The following is a 23,608-nucleotide window of genomic DNA, read 5'->3' as shown; positions in this document are numbered from 1 at the left end:
TAAGCACTGTCCTAAATCCTTTTCTGGTGTGAATTCATGTAATTCTCTCAACATTCCTATCAGACACTTGCTATTTATGAGGAAACAGACACAGAGGGGGGAGGGCACTTGTCCAGGGTCACCCAGTTCTAAGAGCCAGTGCTGGGATTTGAACCCAGGCAGTCTGGCTCTAGACTCGTCTTAACTACAGAGCTGTAATGCCTCTCGCTGCCTGACACATAGTGAGGACTCAATAAATAGTAGCTTTAGAAATGTTTCCTTTCTAGGGACACCTGGGTGGTGCAGCTGGTTGAGCATCTGACTCTTGATTTTGGCTCCGGTCATGCTCTCAGGGTCGTGAAATCAAACCTTGTGTGGGGCTCCACTCTCGGCAAGGAGTCTGCTTGTCCCTCTCCTTTCCCCTCTGCCACACCCCCCCAAATTATCTATCTATCTATCTATCTATCTATCTATCTATCTATCTATCTATCTATCTATCTATAATCTTTTATAAAAAATGTTTCCTTTCTAGGAGCACCGGGGTTGCTTAGTTGGTTAAGTGTTCAACTCTCGATTCCAGTGCAGGTCTTGATCTCAGGGCCATGAGTTCAAGCCCCACAATGGGCTCCATGCTGGATGTGGAATCTACTTTAAAAAAAAAAAAAAAGTTTCCTTTCTAACTACAAGGAATACAATTAAAACAAGCACAAAAATCTTCATAATGCAAGGAAGATTGTTACTCGGAGGCCAAAAAAGCAGAGGAGGTCTCTCTCAAAAGAAAAGTCTTCATATCATATAAAATGGACCTTAAAAAAATAGTCACCATTTTGTCAGAAACTGGTGAAAAAAAAGGGCATTCCAGGTGGAAACAGAGTCAAAAGCATAGTTGTGTTTGGAAAAGATGAACAGTCTAGCTTGACCTAACCAAAGGTTTCAAAGACAGAAAAGTGAAGTGGGCTATCCAGGTCACAAAGAGCCTTGAATGCCATGTGAGAAGAATCTGAAGGCAATTCAAGAGGCAATAAGGAGGCCACTGCAATCATGCAATCAAGCTACAGAAAATTAATTAATCTGGAAGTCGTTTTCTGCTGTGCGTGCCTGTCTTTCTCCTTTGCTCAACACATAGGCATGCCCAATAAATTCATCCCTTCCCTCCAAAAAGTTAAAACATTCAGGTAGTTATCACAAGGGAGCCTTGAATACAGTAGTGGAGGAATCTAAAGATAATTCAAGAGGTAATGGGGGTCATGGAAGCTTTTGATAGGGAAGCCATACAATCAAGGCCAAGTTGTAGAAAAGTAATAGCCATGATACATAGAATGAAGTAGAAAGAGGATATGAGTGATATTGGTAACTGCTGTCCATATTTTGCGATTGCTTTCTTTACATATTCTCAAAATTTAGGAAGAGCGTTACCTGAAATTAATCACTTAGTAGGCTTTAGTTGACACTGGAAACCATGACAAGATCTCACTTGAACTGCTGAACTGCCAAAACAATGGGAAAAAATTATAGACCATCTGAAGTCCTGTGCTCCAATAACTCTCATTTTAATGGGAGTCATGAGCTAAGTTTGGAGAATTGGGCTGACTATATTTTTAGCTATCATTTGTCTCTGTTATCTTTCAGTTCTTAGAAAACACACATAGTAGTAAACACATGAAATTAGCTACTGTCCCTGCTTGACCAGCTTACAATATGCAATCTATACAAAAGTGATCCAGAGGGGAAAATGCAGCTCAGTCCTGAAATTTTGCTTTTACTGTCAGATATGCAGAGACAGATGCAAAGGCAACAATGAAAATGTTATCTGAGCATGTTTTAATATAGCCCCAGGACTTCAGAAGTCGTGTCTGCTGTGTATGCCCTTCTTGTGCTCTGTTCAATGCGTATGTGTGTCTAATAAATTCATCTGTTCCCTCCATTTTGTCTGCTTTCAAAAAAAAAAAAAATTAAAACACCCTGGTACATATCACAAAAGACCACACAAGGATGGCAGCTGAGATGTTTGCTAGCAGCCACACCTGCATGTAATCTCTGTCTCAGGGGATTAGTCTCTAGCTCACATCACATGCTAGAATTAAGACTGCCTAGTAATTTCATTGGTGTGCCACTCCTAAATCCATGGGCATATTGAGAATATAGTGATTTATCATCACACATCTTGATTTCTAAGCTTAGTCACACCCTTCGCAGCATGGTTATCTAGTTTTACAGCTTTTCCTTTCTGAAACCACAGAAGGAAGGGGTTTGCCTTCCTCTCGTAGCTATTCTTCTGGACTATATCAAGCACTCTAAGCCAAATGTTAGGCAACGGCTGCCCGTTATCCGCTGGCTATATTTGCTTCTTTCTTGTTCCCACAATGGAAGTGATTTGCAATACAGGATATACTTTGTTTGCTAGCTACAAATTGTAGCAGTAGCCACAGCTAAGTTTTATTCACACAGTTATTCACAAATTAAAACAACACACAGGCAGGGCAGAAGGAAGCTGAGGGGCATTAGGTGTCTAGAGTGCAAAAGTTAAGAAGGCATCACGCTCACGGTCGTGGCTTACACCCCTCGCCCTCGTGCTGGCTCTGTGTGCGTGCACAGGCACACACACCACAAAGCCCAAAGATGACCAACTACAATACAAGTAAACAAGCCTAAAGCCACAGATCAGGGTTTCTCATGTTACATTCAGTTCAGGTCAAAGTTTAACTGAGCATGCTGGTCCACTCAACACTCTCCAGGGGTTCGCATCTCACTCAGAGTGAAAAAAGCCAAAGTCCTTCTGGCGGGTCACAAGACAGCACATGACCAGCCCCCAGACCCCCACCATGTCTCTACTGCTCCCTCACTGTGCCTGAAACACTCCAAGCACATTCGTGCTCGGGGCTGCAGTGGCCGTTCCCTCCACCCAGAACACCCTTACTGCACATACTTGATGGCTTGCGCTCTCTCTTGCTCTTTGTCTAAACACCATCTTCTCAACAAAGCCTTCCCTGATCTCCCCCATCCTGCCCTTTCCGCCCCCTACCACCACCCCTGCTTCATTTTCTCCAGAGCACTCATCACCATATGACATTCACTACCCATTTTACTTCCTTATATTTCATAAATATCATTTTCACATAAATGAAATAACACAACTCAAGACGTATGCTCCCTTGTAAGTTCCCATTGGCAAAGTATTTTTTTTTAATGTTTTGTGCAATGCTGCATCCACTACTCCAATATAGCAGGTGCTTAATAAATATTTGTGGACTGAATGCACTGGGTGCTAGGCAGACAGGTTTAGGCAAGCTATTGTTTCTACTATTGGGGTGATAAAAGTATCCGTGAATATTGCTCCCCAAATAAAGTCCAAGTTTGCCAAATCGTCTCCACGAGGGGCTCTGTCCGTCCGGTGATGTTGTTAGCCTCATTAAATCAATATTAAAACTTCTTTAGAGAAGCAAATGTAAACACTCCCCATAATAAGTGCACATATATGCATAATGTAGTTTAAGCAGAATACAAAACCCAAAAAAAGACTCGGAAATAAATCTGAAAATGTTGATAATAGTCTTAACAAGCTGAAGGCAGAGCACGTCCCTTCAGTCATAGTTCATGTCATCGATATGCGTGACCTCCAGAGGATTCTGCAGAATTTGAGAAGTATATTACATTTGACAACAATTCCCAATAAAACATCTTTCTTCTGGCATTCTATTAATGAAATATATTCCCACTAAATGTCATCCCTTGTTTATGACCTAGTCAATAAGATAGTAAAAATAATTTTTCAAAATAAATGTGTCCTAACTGGCATTAAAGTCATATTTTACAGACTTCATTTAGCAGCCCAACATCAATTTCATGAGGGATATTTTCTTCTGCAATGAATAATACAAAAGTAGAAATCATTGTGTTTACCGTAAAACAGCCAATAAGTGTGTAAGAGCCTTCTTTTCCTTACTTATCCATTAAGGCTTCCTTTTTATAATTGAGAAAGATGTTTAACTTATGACTATCATGATCCCGAAGACTGAAGTGCTTCGTGGAGAACTTTTCTTCCCTACCAAATTCATTCTGATTCCAGAAAGAAAAATGTTCAGGCACGGAAGCTTTGCTGCAAAGTCAAGGAGCTGTGTGAGGTAAACGAGCACTGTTCTGAACGGACACTGAAACAGGCAATCCTCATTTCCCAAATTTGCATTTCCTCTTTGCCAACACATCTTTGGTATTTTTTGTTTGATTGGTACCAAAAATAATAGGAGGAGGCATGCAAACTAAAAACAACGAAGATGATGACATTCTGCTGGTTCTTTCTACTCCATACCAAGATTGGCATTCAAAATCTTTTATAAGTTAGATAGGATATTCTTTTTTTTTTTTTTAAGATTTTATTTATTTATTTAACAGAGATAGAGACAGCCAGCAAGAGAGGGAACACAGCAGGGGGAGTGGGAGAGGAAGAAGCAGGCTCATAGTGGAGGAGCCTGATGTGGGGCTCGATCCCGTAACACCAGGATCACGCCCTGAGCCGAAGGCAGACGCTTAACCGCTGTGCCACCCAGGCGCCCCTAGATAGGATATTCTTATGTTAAGCCTTATCCAACAATGTGTCCAAATAAATGCATCCAGCAAACCTAATGAACATCACATGACCCTTTCAAGAGCAAAGTAGGCTCTCTGTTAGTTTTGTTTGGGACGCTTGACCAGACTATGCTATGAGCCTCATTTGAAATGGTATAGGACAACCAAATTCAAGAAGAATGTTCTCCTTTCACAAACAAACTTTTCATTTTTGTTGTCTTGACAACACCAAACCCATCACAGACCTCTCAGAAGTTACATCAGCTCTCCTTTCTGGTAAACAAGGAGTCACCTCTTGCAAAAGTGAAAGTGACAAAGAGCCTAAAACTTTAGTGCCATGACTCATGATGATAGTCAGCCCCTTCCCCAGCTCCTCTGCCCAAGTAACATTCCCTAAGATGCTGCCAGTCTCTGCTCCTGTGGGCAAAAACCCCAGCTGAGAGTTAAGCATTACAGGAATTGAGTCAAAGTAAAATGAGTCATTGGATTTGGAAATTCATTTTTGGTTGCAGGACTTGGAAGTGGAAGAGTCTTTCAAGGTCATGTAGGGAACAGAAGGGAATAGGGAATGGGGGCCCTGCGAGGGGGTCTGATGTATGCTGCGCCCATGATCACATCACATTGCAGAAGAACAGAGCTCTAGCAAGAACTCACATCTCCCATTTCATCATCCAATTCTTTCATGGCAATGTACTGCCTGCTGTAGAGGGCCTGCCATTTGGATAATTTTTAAGGGGGCACATTTGGAATCAACCTTAAAAAGAATTAATTTTCAGATTTTTTTTTGACGGAGTGTAATAAGAGACCATGAATAAGAACAAACAATCCAGCCTTCAAGAAATATATCAGCACCAGACTATTTTGTGATGGTCTTGTCCTAAAAGCAATTGATCTCTTGCTGTCAATCATGCTGGAGAAATTAATTCCCTAAGAGGCTATGAGGTTGGCTTTAGATGAAGCAAGGAGAAATAAATATCCTTTTTTCCGGGGCGCCTGGGTGGCACAGCGGTTAAGCGTCCGCCTTCGGCTCAGGGCGTGATCCCGGCGTTATGGGATCGAGCCCCACATCAGGCTCCTCCGCTATGAGCCTGCTTCTTTCTCTCCCACTCCCCCTGCTTGTGTTCCCTCTCTCACTGGCTGTCTCTATCTCTGTTGAATAAATAAATAAAATCTTAAAAAAAAAATATCCTTTTTTCCTCAGGGCTAGAAGTGGTCTGTGCCTTGGTATAAGTGAAGGAAATGTCTGTAACATTTTCTAGTGCTGAAGAAATAAGGTGCTCCTAGCTGGGCGGAGACCGAGTCGGGGAAGGCAGGAGGCAGCACAGGAGAGATCACAGGGTGAGTCAACGACAGAGAAGTATTTGAGGTCTTCTCTGGACCATGCTCGCTTTCCAGTTTCTCTGAACTATCAGTAAAGCCTCATTAAAAGTTACAGTCTAATACCTCTGACTGTGTCCAAAAAAAAAATCTCAACAAGATATACGCACAAAGGCGTTCAGTGTAGCATAGCCTATTAAAGCAAACAAGCAAAGTATCTATCAATCAAGAACTATTGTATCAGGTATAGGTACAACCATGTGCTTGAACATTATGCAGTCATAAAAATGAGCTATATCTGTATGTACTAATATGGAAAGATCTCAAGATACATTATGTAAAAACGCAAAGTGGTTTTTTTTTAAAGGAAGTATGTAGGAAGATCATAGTTTTATAGGCAATGGATCGATTGATTTTAATGTCCTAGTAAATGCATAACTTTTCTCAAAAAGAGAAACTCAAAAGAATAGAATAGTGGTTACTTTAGGGGATGGGGACCTGTCACTTCTCATTTATGTGATTAAAAATTTTCTGTTTAAGTATATGTGTATATTCCTTTTTTATGTCAAAAAGACTTTTCCTGGATGGTTAAGATTAGAGCTCTTAGGATTGAAAAAGCTTTTAGTTAGTTTTCTGGACAGATGAATGGATAAAGAAGATGTGGTATATATGTACAATGGAATATTACTCAGCCATCAAAAAATGAAATCTTACCATTTGCAATAGCATGGATGGAACTAGAGGGTATTATGCTAAGTGAAATAAGTCAGTCAGAGAAAGACGATTATCATATGATTTCACTCATGTTGAATTTAAGAAATAAAACAGATGAACAGAGGGGAAGGGAGGGAAAATAAAATAATCAGGGAGGGAGATAAACCATAAAAGACTCTTAATCATAGGAAACAAACTGAGGCTTGCTGGAGAGGAGGTGGGTGAGGGGATGGGGTAACTGGGTGATGGACTTGAAGGAGGGCATGTGATGTAATGAGTACTGGGTGTTATATAAGACTGATGAATCACTAAACTCCACCTGTGAAACTAATAATACACTATATGTTAATTATTTTTAAATATAATGTTTTTTAAAAGCTTTTAGTTAGTTTTCTAAGTTACACCTTGGTCTTGGTTTTGCCATGGTGAAGAGCCTCTGGCCATGCTTAGCTCAAACCAGTTCAGGGAGAATAGTGGCCAGACTGGGCGGGAGTGGGAAAAGTGACCAGAGGCCCCCGAAAAACAGCAGTTCCTAAGAAAGTTGTATACACCAAGACAGCAGGGTTTTAGCCAAGCTGGATGTCTGAACACAGCTCGTTGCTAGACACGTGGGAGACAATGCCTTAGGAAACTAAGCAATAGCAGAGGGACACTGTGAGGGGGGCTAGGACAGCTGAAATGAGCGGGCACCACAACAACATAATGAACGTGTACCCCGACATCACTGCCACATCCTGGCACCTGCTGATGGGTGGGAATGAGGAGTGTGGGTGCGAGCAGGGGCAGCATAACAGACACAAAAATGAAAGAGTCTGGTGTTGGGGGTGGGGGAGTATAGCTGTTGGAGTAGAAGCAGAGTTATACCACCATGTTCAAATTATGTTTATTAGAGAAATCAGGGCAAAAGGATGCCTCCAAAGCAAGGCTCTGATTTAATCAAAAGGATTCAGGGAACCAGGGCAGGCTCATCTTCAAGAGACACTAACAGGATGCTCTCTTAAAGCCAATGTTCTGAACACCAGCAAATACATACATTTTTAGACAGCTCGGCAGAGGTCGGAGAAAAGGCCGAGCTAAAAGATTTTGTTCACTTCTGGCCAGCTCCCCCTGCTCCTTTGTCACCTCTTCTAAGTGTAGGACATTCCCACCTTGCTACCTCTCTATGATAAAGATGTGCCAGGGTCATAGGGAAGCCTGATATTAACCTTAACATAGACAACCACTTAGTGTCCCCCCTATAACTGTCTGGAAAAGGGTTCAGGCTTCAGACCAGCCCAGCCCAGGAGTGTGAATGTTCCGGAAGGCAGGATGGTGTGGACATGACCGTGACCTTCCAATCACAGAGGGATAGCAATCCCTGGTCCGACATGGCCTCTTGAGGCAGGGGCTGTGCCTTACCCGTGGCTGTACCTCTTGCCATATACCCTCTGGTGCTGCAAACTCTCCCTACGTGTTTGTGGAATGAATAAGTGAACGCCATCCTTGGAACTGGTCCACCCTGCTTTGTGCAGAGAGTAAAACTTCAGTGAGGCCCTCAGGTGATCCCTCACACTAATAACGCTGTCAAAGCATTTACCGAGCTTTCAAAAAGGCCCTCGGTGGGATCCCACGCCTGTCTCTGCCTCTCTCCCTGTTACCCGCTGGCTGGACTTTTCTGGTGCAGGAGGCGGGTTCAAGTCAGCTCTGTTGGGGGCTTGTGAGCACCGCAAGCCAGGATGAAGAATGTGGTATTTTTAACCACACAGAAGTCTTTTAATTTTATGTAGCTAAATGTATCTACCTTTCCTTTTATGACTTGAAGGCTTTGTATCCTGTATAAAAGGTCAGGAGCCTTTTAACATTCTTGGGTCATAAACCCACCTGTGTCTTCTTCTAGGGTATTGATTGCTTCATTTATTTTATACTTAATTATTTAATACATTAGGAATTTTATGTGCATATGAAATAAGAAAGGGGTCCACATTGACTTTTTCTAAACAGCCAGTTGTACCCACATTATTTAGGGAATAATCTCTCTTCTCACACAGATCTTAAAATGCCACTTCACTATAACTAAATTCCATATAGATATGTTCACTGATCTTTTTCCACCACTCTATTTTTTCTCCAAACTAAATTGGTTTAATTATTGCAGTGTCATATCGTTTTAATATTCAGTTAGGCTAATCTCTCTTAATTACACTTCTGTTTCAGAATTTCACATATTTCATTGTGCAAAATGAAGAACAGAACTGTTTTGCCATATCTCTAAAAAAAAAAAAGAGTCTGCTCGTATTTTAATCGGGATTTCCCTTCCTTTATAGAGAGATTTAGGGGAAATGAACATTTTTACAAGACGGTGTTTTGTTATCCAAGAGCACAGTAGCTCTCTCTAATGGCTTAGACATTTTATGTTCCTGAAGGCAGTTTTTAAATTTTCTTCGTAGCATTCCTATATGTTACACTTCACTTCTTCCTAATGCTTACTATGCTTAATTGCCATTTTTTAAATTCTAATAACATGCTGTTTCCTGTTTTGGAATACTTCTTTACCACTTCTCCATTTTGCAAATTCCACTCATTTTTCAAGGCCCTATTCCTTTTTTTTAGTTTTATTTATTTTTTTATCTTAATTTTTTTTTTATTATATTATGTTAGTCACCATACAGTACATCCCTGGTTTCTGATGTAAAGTTCGATGATTCATTAGTTGCGTATAACACCCAGTGCACCATGCAATACGTGCCCTCCTTACTACCCATCACCAGTCAAGGCCCTATTTCAATATCACTTGCTTGTAAAGTTTTCCTTGGCCCAATATCCATCAGAATGGACCGCTGTCCTTCCTCTGTGCTCCTTCAACATCTTCTATGTACCACCATCATACCACTGGCCCCTTGCAGCTTCTGTGCACAGGTCGCTCACCTTCCCTAGTCGGAGAGCTCTGTAAGTAGAGGAGCTAGAACCCCCCAACCCCCTAAGCCTGGCTCATAGTAAGCACTCAGTGATTACATCGAGTGAATGAATGAATGCCATATGCTTCTTCATGTTTCAGTAGCATTTTTGCAGTGTTAACCATAATGTTGATAAATGGGAAAATTTGCAATAACGTGACAACAGGTTTTTTTCCTTAAACTAAACATAAGCCATGTTTTAAAATGCAGAAAATTAACTCATAATGAAAAATAATAAATAATTAAGAAATAAACACTAGATATATTATTTTCCTGGCATATATTTCAGCCTAATATAAAGAGGAAGTGTTACGGTGGGTAGAGCATACTCTGGCATTAACAAGACCTGAATTTAAATCTTGGATCAACCACTTATTAGCTAGATGGTCTCAGGCAAGTTACTTCTTCTCTGCCTCATTTCCTCTGTCTGTAAAATGGGCACAATAAATATCTTCATCTTAGATTGGCTAAGACATAACTCAAACTCAAATGTCCAAAGGGCTTGATTCCCTGCTCCTCAAACCTGCTCCTTCTACACTCTTCCCCATCCCAGTTAATTACATGCTATTCTCCCAGGTGCTAAAAAAGAAGGAGGAGGAGGAGAAGAAGGAGGAGGAGGGGAAAAAGGAGGAGGAGGAGAAGGAGGAGGAGAAGAAGGAGGAGGAAGAGAAGAAGAAGGAGAAGAAGAGAAGAGGAGGAGAAGGAAAAGGAGAAAAAGAAGAAGAAAAGAGAAGAGAAGAAAGGAACAGAAGAAAGGAAGCATCCTCAATTCTCTCCCTTTCACTTCATGCTTCCAACCTACCAGCAAGTCCCATAAGCGCTTCCTTAGAAATAGTTCCAGAACCCAGTGACTTCTCACCAGCTATTCTCCTACCATCTGGTCTAAGTCACCATCTTCTCTTTTTCTGATCATTAAAATGGCCTCCTCACTGGTCTTCCTGTCCACTACCATCTACTCTCCACATTGTGGACCAAGTGATCATTTTCAACTCCATCAAATCAAGTCACAACTCTGCTGAGAACTACCCAAGGCTCTCCTATCTCAGTCAGTCTCACTCAGAGAAAAACTCAAGTCCTCACAGAAATCTGCAAGGATGACAATCCCAACCCCCCACCTCTCCAACTTCATCTTCCTCCTTCTCGCCTGTTCTCTCTGACCCAGCCATACTGGGCTCCCTCCTGGTCCTCAAGATAGACCTCAAGCCTTTGCATTGTTTGTCTTACTGTCTAGAAAACCCTCTGTCAGAATTTGCATGACCCTCCTCAATTCCTTTGGGTCCCTGCCCAAATGTCACTTTATCAAAGAGGCCTCCCACTATCATCCCATATAAAATAGCACCTCCCCTGCCCTCATTTCTCTAGACTTCTCTCTTCTACTTGTTCTTTATTTTTCTTTAGAGCCCTTTATCACCACCTGTCACGTTATATGTTTATTTGGTAAGTGGCTGTCTTACCCCGATACCTAGAACAACCTGAGCACTTAGCAGGTGTTCAACTAATACTTACTGAATGACTGGACGCACGAATACACGATTTATAACTACATTTCTACAATTTCTATAAAGTCTAGCCACAGAAAAGATTCTCCTAAAATAAACAGTAACTAAGGAGCTGGTGAGAAAACTAAACCATCAAGGATACTCATGCTCATTACTTAACCCAATTGCTTAAATGAATCAAAATAAAGATTCCCTTGTTTTACACAGAACAACAACAACAAAAGTCTCCCTGGAATCCATTAGAGACTGCCAACCTAAACCTCTTTTCCACATTTTTTGTAACATTTAAAAATTATGGCTTTCCCCCCTCCCTCTGTCCCCCAGACTCTGGGACTCCTCTCCTTCTGTTCATTCCTATTTGGAGCTGGAAGCCAGAAATAGCTGTTTACTTCATTGTCCTCATTTCCCTGCATTGTTACCATTCAGTTCTCTGGTGGCTACCCTGTGGTGGATGTGTTTTGTAAATGAATTCTCAATAAGTTGGAGAAGAAAAGCATGAGTTAAGACCTTGGACACAGTCTTAAGCCAAACATATAACAGGGTATTTTCTGTAGGGAAAACTATGAATTGACTCTAATGGTTTCATATATACCATCAAAATATTATTGTCATATGTAATGATATTATAGAGCTGGAGAAAGAACACACTGTATAAAGGACTTTAATTTATTAAAATGTGAATAGTAATAATTTTGTATGTAGAGTGCTTCCTCTTATAAACCTGAAAAAAAATTATCTAACAAAGGACCACAATCATATGATCTCTAATCAAACAGCAAGTAATTTTTGAGTGCTTGGCCCACAACTCCTGCTTTCTTTTTTACGCTCATGGAGGGCTCAGTAAGACAAAGGATTTTATATGTACATCTACTAAATAAGGACTTGCCCATCCAGTTATCATAAAACAAAATATGGACAAATTCCTTATAGCAGTAAATGCATATTACATAATTTTCCCAATAAAATAATGCAATGTACTAGGGAAATACATCTCCAATACATTGGAGAGAGTCATCAAGTAGGTAGTACGTCCAAGAATAACCACAGGTAAATCAAGCATTTCAAAGCTGCTCTGAAACTGCATTAACTGGAAGCAAAGAACCATTCATTTAAAATTACTATGGGGGGAGCAGGGGGTGGGAGGGCACCTGGGTAGCTCAGTAGGTTAAGTGTCTGACTCTTGATTTTTGGCTCAGGTCATGATCTCAGGGTCATGAGATCAAGGCCCACGTCGGGTTCCAAGATTCTCTCTCTCCCTCTCCCCTGACCCTCCCCCCCAAAAATAAAAAAATAACAATAAATAAAATGACTATAGAGGGACCAAAGACACTAAACATTTCCATTCCAAAACAGCTCTGCACTAGATAATTTACTCCAACAGAAGGCAAATTCTAATTTAGAAGGTGAATTACCATCCCCCGCCCAAAAAAACACACAAATACTCCAAAAATTCATCTGGGTTTGACTTTGTAGTAAATGTTATTTTTTGTCTATAGTAGTAATTATATCTGAACATACCAAATTCCCACAAGAGGGAACAGCCCAGAAAAGTGCTAGATGGAAGGTGAAGAAGTAGCCAGCCCAGGATTTAATTTAAATTCTCATGGGATAATATACAATGTAGCTAATACTACAAAAAGATATTCAGAAATTGACCAAAATTCTATCTTTTGAGACAAAGGACTACAATCCCACCAAAGCATGGTCTGGCTAGAAACTACTAGTTAGGAAAGCCACGGCCCCAATTTGCCTGGGATAGCCCCAGTATACAACTGTTGTCCAGTACCCATCAGGTTTAGCATTTGTCCTAGACAGAAATATCCCATTTGGATAATTACTTATATGGTATATGCAAAATACATTATATATTTAAATGTGAGCAATAAATGTTGATCAGTCCCTAATCAGGGTTTCCTAATGAGGCCCCAGCCTCATTCAATCACAAATTCTAACCCCCTTTAATGTTTTCTACACCAAAATCATGACAATCCTTACCCCCAGAGTATTCATTAAATATTTGTTAAATTACTTCATTAATTCATATATTACTATCATCAGTCTAGACATGGATGAGAATTGGAATAAATCTGGCTACCTTAGGAGAAAGGTTGAATAAATATTATCTGATTGAATATCAGTGAGAAAGGTCAAAAGACCAAAAGAGTTAAATATTGCCCATCACAGTCTTCTTGCTTGCTGTCAAGAAACTTACAGATAAATAGTTGACATGTCTGTTCTTGGGGGAAGAGGAAAGAAGAAAGCATATATTTTCTTAAATGGAATCCCTTTTATAACTCATATAAATTTCAACTCCACTGGCATCTCTTCCTTTCTCAATAAAGAACAAATGTAATAATTAATTTATACTAGCAAATACTTACTTTTTTCCTACTCAAATCCAGTCTATTTTCAATTTTTAACAATCTTGTAGCTACATCAATCCCTCTATTGCTCTCGTATATTCTCTCTCTCTCTCTCTTCCTCTCTTGTTCCCTGTTCCTCTTTCTCTCTTTTTTTACCCTTAAAACAATTTCCTCCCTGGTTTGTACGTGAGCTGGTTTTGGCCTCAGGCTGTTGTCTGTGACAGAATGATGACATTTGTGCTCTAGACCATGAGGTACTCACAAAGGCAGCAGAGAGCATACCCTAACCTGCAGGGGAGAAAACAAGAGATAAGAATGGAAGTGCCTCAGGTAAGCCTGCCGGAAATGGAGGGCTTGCTCTTTCCACAGGCTAGAATCATAGGTACCTGTGGAGCCTTCCATGCTGTCTCCAAGATGGGTAGAGAAGATGGGCTACGCAAGACAACAAAGCTTCAGAATGCTTCTCAAAAAGTCCTTAAGGAAACTGAACAAAATGGGGTCTCTGGGCGCAAACTATTTACAGACTACACATTTTAAGAGAGATCAATCCCATTATACCAGTATAGTGAAGGCAACGTATACTGTCAGTTCCTAGTGACATTGTAAAATAGAATGAGTACAGACAGACAGCTGGATTTTCAATGATGTGTGTATGATTATGAACTCTAGGAAGGCTTGACAGATTTCTATGGGATGGATGGATGGATGGATGGATGGACGGACGGACGGACGGAAGGATGGTATTCCTAGAGACGACTACTTTCACCAGGGTGAAATGCTAACCACTCACATTCTTTTTCCTTTCTCTATCCAAGTACATTGGAAACCAGGGATTAAGCAGATAACAGACAGCCACAAGTGAAGTACATCTGAGGTGTTACTAAGTAGCATCTTGTGAATGGAGCACCAAATGTCAAACTGTATCCAGTGATTAGTACTACTTATATCAACGAATACTAATACAGATTAAGTTAGAGAAGAACCTGAAAGCAGAGGCTTATGAAAAAGAAATATTTCTCCCAAAAAGATGATAAAGATTAATTTACCATCTCAAAGGAAATGTTCCATAAATTTTACAAAACTTCACCTTTCATTTTAATGGGCTCTAATTAGTGCTGTTTTGTTCTTCCCTAGAACTGAGGGAGCTATAAGGTGCATATAAAAACAGGATCAAGTTAAGTACACACACTTCTCCTGGGGGAATGGCCTCACTCCTTCCCCTTGCTATGGACGAACACGTTGTTTGGCTATTCCGTATTCAGCCTTCCCATGTGCCAGCATGCTTAAGCACTGGGATGTTCTGGTGTCAAGTATAAAGCTAATGATAAGGCTCATAGCCTAAGAAAGGAAACACAAGAGTGGGCTTTTGGCAAGATGTCTACCTCAATAAGAACTGTGGTCAGGATGAAAATGTAACTCACTCCAGTATTATTTGGTGATAAAATACCATTTTTAAAGTGTACTGTGGGGGCGCCTGGGTGGCTCAGTCACGGGGCACCTGGGTGGCTCAGTCATTAAGCGTCTGCCTACGGCTCAGGTCATGATCCCAGGGTCCTGGGATTGAGCCCTGCATCGGGCTCCCTGCTCAGCGGGAAGCCTGCTTCTCCCTCTCCCACTCCCCCTGCTTGTGTTCCCTCTCTTCCTGTCTCTATATCAAATAAATAAAATTTTAAAAATAAATAAATAAATAAGCAAAGTGTATTGTGGGTAGCTGTACAACCAGGGATGAGTTGTTGCTTGAATGTTACCAAGAACAGACCTCTCACTTCCCTTCTCTGCATTTGTAGTTCTCTATTTAGGAAGAGACTTTGATGTAAATGCTTACTAGCTTCATCCATCGTCCCCTTGCCTTCCTGCTCTTCTTCCCCCCTCACCACAAATCTCGTGCCCCCTCATATTTCCCAGCCTTCTTGCTCCCCGCATACCCTGCACTCTCTCTCCTCCATGTTTCCACCTGTGTTGTTCCTTCTGCAAGGAAAGCACATTGTTAGTGTTCTGCCTGCCAAATTCCTACTCATCCTGCGAGGTCCACCTCAGATTCTATCTCCTGTGCGAAGCGAAGCTATTTGTTATCAGCAGCCACAATTAGCTGGCCCTCCCATACCAGCGTGATTACTCCTAGATGATAATCTTCATCACATCCTATTCTTGTCAGCTGTGTACATAACTTTACACACACACACACACACACACACACACACACACACACACCTAACTCAGTTTACGTTCCTGAGATGAGGACTAACCGTTTTTCACTGGCTATAACTAGTCCCTAACAGAATAAGGCATGCTTTATATTAAGTGACACAAACTTCCAAATAAGATCAGAAGTATGTACCTGTTCGTAAAATCAGTTATTTAAGAATTTAACTGATCCTCAGAAACACACAGACATCATACATGCAGAACATATATAAAATAACTTGATACTTATAGTTTTAAATATAAGAACTGGTCTCAGAATTGGCTTTGCTACAAATTCATGGACGCACATATCAAGTGTATTAGAACAGTTGCCTACGCAGAGAAAAGGAACGTGAGAGGCGCCTGGCTGGTCCAGTCAGAGGCGCGTGCAACTCTTGACCTCAGGGTAGTAAGTTCAAGCCCCACCCTGGGTTTAGAGATTACTAAAACAAATAAACTTTAAAATAAATAAACAGATAGCTAAGATAAGAGAGGGGTCTGATGATGAACTGATGATGACAATGAGCCATAACCTGAGAAAATATGATAACTCAAACTTTTCTACCTGAGGTCTCAAAACAATAAATAAACAAATAAATAGATAGATAGATAGATAGATAGATAGATAGATAGTGATGCTATTTACAGATACAATGTGGGAACAATTTAACCTTCTGAAAATCTTTTCTGAAATATGATTCTCCCATTTATGAGATACTGATGTCAAAAACTATTTCTCTTTTGTAAAAAAAATCTATTTATTGAATTACAACCCATTTATTTTGAATACAAGAAAAGTGCTAGAAGTGTAATGCGTTGCTCTTTCGATTTTTTTCGTATCAAAACTAATAATGGCTAAGCTTGTCTTTCAAATATATCTTATTTGCCTTCAGTTTGAGAAACCACTTGAGGCTCCGTAACTCAAGAGAAGAAAAGCTTAGCTAATACAGGCCAGAAAAATGGCCCCCCATATGACACCAAAAAAAAACCCTCCATGTATTAATCGTCACAGCATCACCATGAGAAACTGACACAGGTTGAGTGATGCAACTGGTAGTTACAGCAGCCATCCAGCTCCAGGAAGAAGTAAGAGAGAGAAAGAAGAAACAGGACGGATGTCCCCCCTTTATCAATGAACAGATATGAGTTTGTTGAGCCTCACCATAAGCATGGAAGCAGAAGAAGTCAGCAAAAAGACTGTAACTCTGATTCTTATAGTCCCCCTGCACCCCCAACACTGTGGAAGATCCACTGTCCAGCAGAGGGCTTTACTGCTACTCTAGAAAGCTGATGGCAGCCCTCGCTGCCTCTCTGCCTTCACCAGATACTGCCTAGGACTCAGCATGGTCTGCAACCAAAGCCCCTAATGCCAAAGTGAGGACACTTGAGGCCAATCACGTCCAACTACCTCTCCCATTCCTGCAGTCTGACTCATGGAAACAATGAAAAGCCCCCATCCCTATTCATTTCCTCTCCCTTCTCATCCCCTTCCGCCTTGTGCTTCTTCCCTCTGACTGCACATCTCCCACCACTGACAGCCTTCCACTGTGCTGTCTGAAACCACAGCTCCTTGTAAATAAAACTCCCTACATCCTTGGCCTTTCCCCAAAGTGCCCTCTGCCATCTCCTGACTCAGCTGAGATCTGGCTCTCTTCTCGCTGGCAAGCATGCCATCCTGCATCAACAGGCTTTCCAGGTCAACACACATTGTACTGTTTCTTTTCTATGCCCCCTCCCGAAAAAGCCCATCCCTTAATCCCACCCTAGGTCATCTGGCTCCTCTAAGAACCCAGCTCGTTCTCCAAGAACACAAGTCTGTTTTCTTCAAGATCTCATAGTCCTTACCCCCATGGCTGTATTCAGGGCCACTCCTTTTTTTTTTTTTTAATCACCATAATACTCTCTCTATATATCCCATATTTTCTCTCTCTCTCTCTCTCTGCACTCAGTATATCCTATTATTGTAAGTATTTATGTATTTGTCTCTTCCACAAAACTGTGAGCTCCTTGATAGTATATACTAGGTCCTGTTCACCAATTGCTAGCACATAACAGGTGTTCAATAAATGCTGAATGAATGAATAAAAACCTATGTTCCTGACTTGAAAAAAATGAACGAATGGGGAGGAACTGCACATTTTTTCGTTGTTGGGTTTTTCTCTCGATCTGTTAAAGCGATTTCTACTTGCTAGCAAACAACAGAGAAGTATTCAAAGGAAAGCCGGCTGTCTCCTCTCCCCACCCTTGCCTTTGAGGTCACCTTGGTGTGTACTGCTCTATGGTATTCTCTGTGCCCACAGAGCACACACATATGCACACATATGGACTTTTCTCAGTTTACAAAACTGGGATTATGTATTACATACACTTTATTCTAAAACTTGCCCTTTTTCACTTAACAATGTACCATGGCCATCCGTCCAGACCAAACACATTATGGATCTAACTCATTCTTTCTAATAGTTGCATAATAGTCCATCATATGGATGTGCCATAACTTAGTCCCTCATTCCCCAATGGATGAACATTCAGATTTCTTCCAGTTTCATGGAAGTTCTGAAAACAAAGATTATGATCTAACATTTCTAAGAGCATACATAAACTTTGAGGTCTTTCTCTGCCAGTGCATTGGACTCTATGCACACACACCTGCACCTTTCTTCTCAAGACCCAAGCTTCTGAAAAGCCAGTGGGTTCATGAGTGATCTCTTATGTGTACACTGTCACATGCCTTGTACAGACTAGGTACTTAATATTTATCATATTTAACCAAATCTAACAAAGTATGTACTGCTTGCCACACTGAATTCTGAGGACTTGGGAGGAAGAGAATAAAAATAGGGAATTTTCATTCTTAACTTTATGTATTTCTTACTTGAATTTATAATATAATACTTTATAATTTAAATATTTAGTATATCTATTAATTTGCTAATATAAATATTTTTATTATATTAATATATTATTAATGCATTGTAATATGTTATTTTTATATTTCATAAGCAGCTTTTTTTCAAAACTTGCTGGATGACACAGAACCGTGAATTAGAAGAAACTAGCCCTAATCCAGTGGATGCCAAATGTCCCTATACATAAGAATTCATTGGGGGCTTATTAAACATTCAGATTCCCAGGCCTCTCTGTGAATATTCTGACTCAGTAGATCTGAAACAGAGCCCTCCCATCAGCATGTCAAATATTCCAGATGATTCTTACTGCTGTACCGTAATGATTTTTAGAATTCCCAGGGTATCTTTACACATACATGGATTTGGGGGCTCTGCTTTCAGAGCTTATGAGCCACTAGATCTGGAATGAGGCCTGGGAATCAACATTTTAAGAAGATTACCTAGACTGTTCTCCCCAGTTGTGGAAACTCTAAGTGTTACAATTTCCTCTAGCTGGCAAACCAAAAATCAAGATACGATGGCTCCATTTAGGCCTTTAGTAGTAAAAATACAACACCAAACTAAAAGCCTTTGATGAAACTATTCTAAAAGACCACAAGACGGGAATGCCTTAACTTGTCCTATCACGGAATTAAAGAATATTTTTTATTGTTAGCTTGAATAGTGAATTGAATTTTAGCATGCTTTTTCAATCTTAAAGACCAGAGGAATTAAAGAATGATCCTTTTCTCTCTAAAATTTTTAATAAAATCACTTTTCTTATGAAATTCAATAGTTTTCAATGTTTAAAAAATATTTCTACCCCATCATAACCTATAAGCCTAGATATTAGAAATAGGCAGAGATCATTTCTTAGGTTAATGAAATGTATCTTTCCAAATGTCTCAAGATCTACCTATTTATAAATTAGGTATTTAAATAGGCACATTAACTTTCTGACCCTGAAGCTTTATCCCTACTTTCAGGAGTATAGGTGAGAGCAGATACTGAATTAGAAAATCACAGCAAAGCTCATAGTTTGACATCTTTTGCAAAAAATAAATGGCAAACAGACATTTTTCCACACCAGCTCAATTCCATAGCTACTCTACTAGGTACTCTGCTAATCACTTAGAATTGGTTTATTTGTTTGTTTGTTTTACAAATTCATAAAAACAAAAGTGCTTCATAAAAACATCAGAAAAATCCTCAGTCGGTAATATGCAAGAAGTTCTGGTTCTCAAAACTGAAGTAGGAGGAAACAGAGTGGAAATAGCAAGTTAATAACAGCAAGGATCAACTGTCTTTTTTCCTTCACTCTGTCATTACCCAATGCCCATGAAAGTATTGGGTCTTACAACCTACTTACAAAGGCCATTTCCTTTAAACTTAAGTATAAGCATTTTCTCTCTCTTTTTGGTAAATCAATGATTGGGATGTTTACTAATATTCAAAGGACTAATAATGAAAAGGCAGTAAAACAAAGTGATGTGATCAGAAGTCAGACAGACCTGGATGGAAATCAGGATCTGCCACTTACCAACCATCCGAGCTCAGGAAAGTTACACAATCTCTCAATACCTCAGTTCCTTCATCTGTGAAATGAGGAGGTAATAACAGTACCTACTTGACAGTTATTGTGAAAATTAAATGATTTAATACATGTAAAGTACCTGACATTAATAAGTATGCCATAACTGCTATTAGTTACCATGGGGTTTTGCCCCTGCAATAGTAGTCAGATTTTTAACTATTAAATGCAAAATTATCAACACAGAGTTTGAAGAGAAAACAAGACAACAGAGTGACATGTGTATGTTTAACTCCAAATCATTCTTCTTGAAACCAGGTTCAAGAAGAAATATTTGAGAAATACTGAGAAATATCTGAACCCAACCCAGGGCTCTAGCCCTCTGAATCCCTGGGGCCATCCTCATTCATATCCTCAGATAAACCACAGAAACCCCATAATAGAAGGGGCCAGAGACAAGGCAAAACTTCCAGGTATGTTGCGGGAGGGCGGAGGAGGTGGGTGGGGAATTGGTTTCTTAATGAACTTGACGCTTCCTAGGACATACCAGCTTCCCAATAGTTATATGGCTCCTATGGTGTGCAAGGTACTGTACTAAGGGGTTTGGGTGATATATAGCTGGATCAGAAGTGGACTCTGACCACAGAGAGCTTTACAACCTGTGAGGGCTATTCCTCCCATGTTCCTTCTTGTACTTAGGACAGAGATCGGGACCAAGAGCCTTGGGGTTAGAACACAGTTCAGAGATTGTATAGCTAGAGTCCTTTGGAAGATCCCATATACACACCCAGGCCCCTACAATCACATCTGTTCCACCCTCTTTTTTCTTTCTTTAAACACAAATCATTAGGCAACATTAGGCAGATAGTTTCTTGGGGCCTCATGTCACCTCTGGCACCCAGTATTTACAAATGTAAATTCTGTCATTCCACCTAGCCCTTATCACCCCATTTCCAGGTATGGAACCAACGACATATTGCCAGATCAACAAAGACCAGTCTCCTTAAACAGGAATTTAGACATTGGAAATTAGTCTATTCATTACATGCCCCAGAGTGAACCCTGAAAAGCAGCACTAAATTTTCCAACAGATGTTACTGAATTCCTTAACTGTGCCCCTCCAAAAGCAGGGTTAACCCTTCAGAGTAAAAAAAAAAAAAAAAAACAAACAAACAAAAAAAACAAAAACAAAAAAAACACAAAAACACCTCTGCAACTCCTCTTACAAGTTTTAGGGTATCAAAAGGGGTGGTACTTATTGCTTTGCAAATACCCTTTCTCAAGATAATATTTTCCTGAAATGCTTATAGCAAAGCAACCAAGTCACTCATTTTAATTGCTAGCAAACTGCACAATGACATGATCTCTTTAATATTTCACTCATAGTAGCAGCCACTGAGCTATGACTAACCCACTCTCCCCAGCATCACCACTGGCTCCAGATGGCAAGAAATACATTCCCTTCACTCTTGCCTTAAAAGCAATTTGGATTTTTTTTTTTTTTTTTTTTTACTTTCACCCTGTTTTACCTGCAATAACTGTTTCACTCTAGAAAGAAAATGGGTGGGGGATGAAGATGAATGCTAAGAGGAGTACAGGTAGAGGGAATTTACTTTTTTTAATGGGGTGTAAGCACTGCAGCTTTAAATCTTACTGCATCAAGCCCTGGATTCCTTCCATAACCAAGCTGCAAAATGGTAACAAGGAGGAAAAAAATACCTCTTCCTCTCTCCTGGACAGCCCTTCAGGCGGCTCCCCAGCAGGACAAGCAACGGGAAGCCCATCCCCCACGCCTTCCCAGCGCAGCCGTGAGGCTTGTACAGGTGAGCCAGGCACCGACCTTGGCCCTCAGGCTTCTCCCACATCCGGGGATCAAGGTCAAGGGCGAGAGCTTCCTTCTACCCTCCCCAGCCGCCCAGAGCCCAGGGATCCGTTGCCAAAGTTTCAGGCCGGGTTGGGGCCAGCGCGGCTCCCACAGCCCCTAGCCCTTCCGCACCTGCCCGGCCCGCCCTGGTCCGCGCCCTGCCCCGCCCGGCCTGGCGCGCGGTCGGGGGACGGTGCCCACCTGGTCCCCACTCACCCCTCGCGGACATGGTTCAGGCTGCAGGAGCCGAAGCAGGGAGGGCAGAGGAGAAACCCGGCAGGGCGTGAGGAGGAAAATATCCCCGAAACGCACACCAGCGCACACGCGCCCGCCGCCCGCCGTGGGGAGGCGGCTGGTAGCGCGGGGACGCCGCCCGCAGGACACCTGGCCGCCCGCTGGGCGCAGCGCGGCGGGCAGGCGGGGACGCTGCGACCGCGGGGACCCGCCGCCGGGCGCGGCAACGCAGACAGCCAGCGGCCCGCGCTGGGCGGGGCCCGCCTCTCCGGCCTCCCCCGCCTACCCTCCTCCCAGGCCTCCCACGCCTCCCCCGCCCCAACCGGGCCCACCCTGTCCAGCGGCCACTGGGGACGCGCCGCCGGCTCGGCTGCGGCGCCAGGCGGGGCTTTTGTCCCCGAGCGAGGTGGGGTGTGCAGTAAGGGTCTGCGTCTTCCCCTCCCCCGACTGGGATTCTTAATTTAAAATAATTAATAATAATATTGTTGCTATTATTAGTGGCTTTCCAGCCTCCTGCTTTGGTCCCAGAGAAAGACAGCAAGAAAGAGCTGTTCTGCTCCCTCCCCTAAACGATGCCCTTGACCAGAGAGGAAGACCACGACTGCCCTAGGGGACTTGACCCTTAGTGGGAAGAAGGCCTTGGGCAGCTCATGCTCCGGGGTCAAAGCAAAATTAGCAAAATTAGCGACCAGGGAGCCCCTTCGATGTCTTCTGGGTGGGATGGGCGAGACTTTTCTTCAGCGACCTTTGAGGTAAAGCCCTGCAGAGCAGGGCTGAGCCCACTTGGCTTCTCGAGTCAACAGACACTCCAAGAATGCTGTGGACATATTTGATTCATTGTTTCTACTCTGAAGTGTCAGAGCTGGGCTGGATTGGAGAGGAGGGCTAGCCTTCCAAACAAATCCACTTTTTCTACACACCAGGATAAAACCAGAAAACACAAAAGCAGTCTTCTAGTGCCCAGAAGATAATCTTGATGGTAGAGCTTGATGGTAGTAAGCAATATAACAAAAGCCACCAGATCCAGAAGTTATAAACTGAAGAGGTGGGATTCTAAGCTTGGAGAACAATCACAGTAACTTATTTAACCTGTGAAGACTGATGGAAGAATTCTAAGTTTCAGGAATTCACACTCACTCCCTTCTCCGTCAGCTAGTCCTCTGTATGTTCTCACAACACATATTCTAGTTATTTTCTAAGTGGGCACTTTCCAAATCCATCCTGATATGTATGATGAGTCTGACAATCCAGGAGTATTCAAAGAACATGTGAACATAATAGCTCTAGAAAAAAATAATAAATTGGTGGATAATTGAGCATCATCAAAGAAAGCCCAATCAAATGATCATGTGGTGAAGGAAATATGAGAAAGAAAATAAGTAATAAGGGGCACCTGGGTGGCTCAGTCGTTAAGCGTCTGCCTTCGGCTCGGGGAGTGATCCCAGAGTCCTGCGATCGAGCTCCGCATCTTCCACCCCGCATCTTCTCCCTGCTCCGCTGGGAGCCTGCTTCTTCCTCTCCCACTCCCACTGCTTGTGT

At 41.7% G+C, this 23,608-nt stretch overlaps 1 protein-coding gene across 2 annotated transcripts in view; it reads right to left on the bottom strand.

Moving 5' to 3' along the window:
- The window catches only part of ABLIM1 (actin binding LIM protein 1), a 289,693-nt gene extending 267,406 nt beyond the window's left edge, over positions 1 to 22,287 (bottom strand). Inside the window, exon 1 of one of the 2 annotated variants that reach the window (XM_087862674.1) lies at positions 22,037 to 22,287. In XM_087862674.1, coding sequence (XP_087718800.1) covers positions 22,037 to 22,064 — 28 coding nt within the window. In that variant the 5' untranslated portion in view covers positions 22,065 to 22,287. The remainder of the gene's footprint in view (positions 1 to 22,036) is intronic. The other variant, XM_087862677.1, reaches the window with a different exon arrangement.
- Between the last annotated feature and the right edge of the window lie 1,321 nt (positions 22,288 to 23,608).

Source organism: Ursus americanus, chromosome 6, assembly GCF_024610735.1.
Source record: "Ursus americanus isolate L20-20 chromosome 6, mUrsAme1.1.p, whole genome shotgun sequence".
NCBI lineage: Eukaryota > Metazoa > Chordata > Mammalia > Carnivora > Ursidae > Ursus > Ursus americanus.
This window is presented reverse-complemented; position numbering and strand designations above follow the sequence as displayed.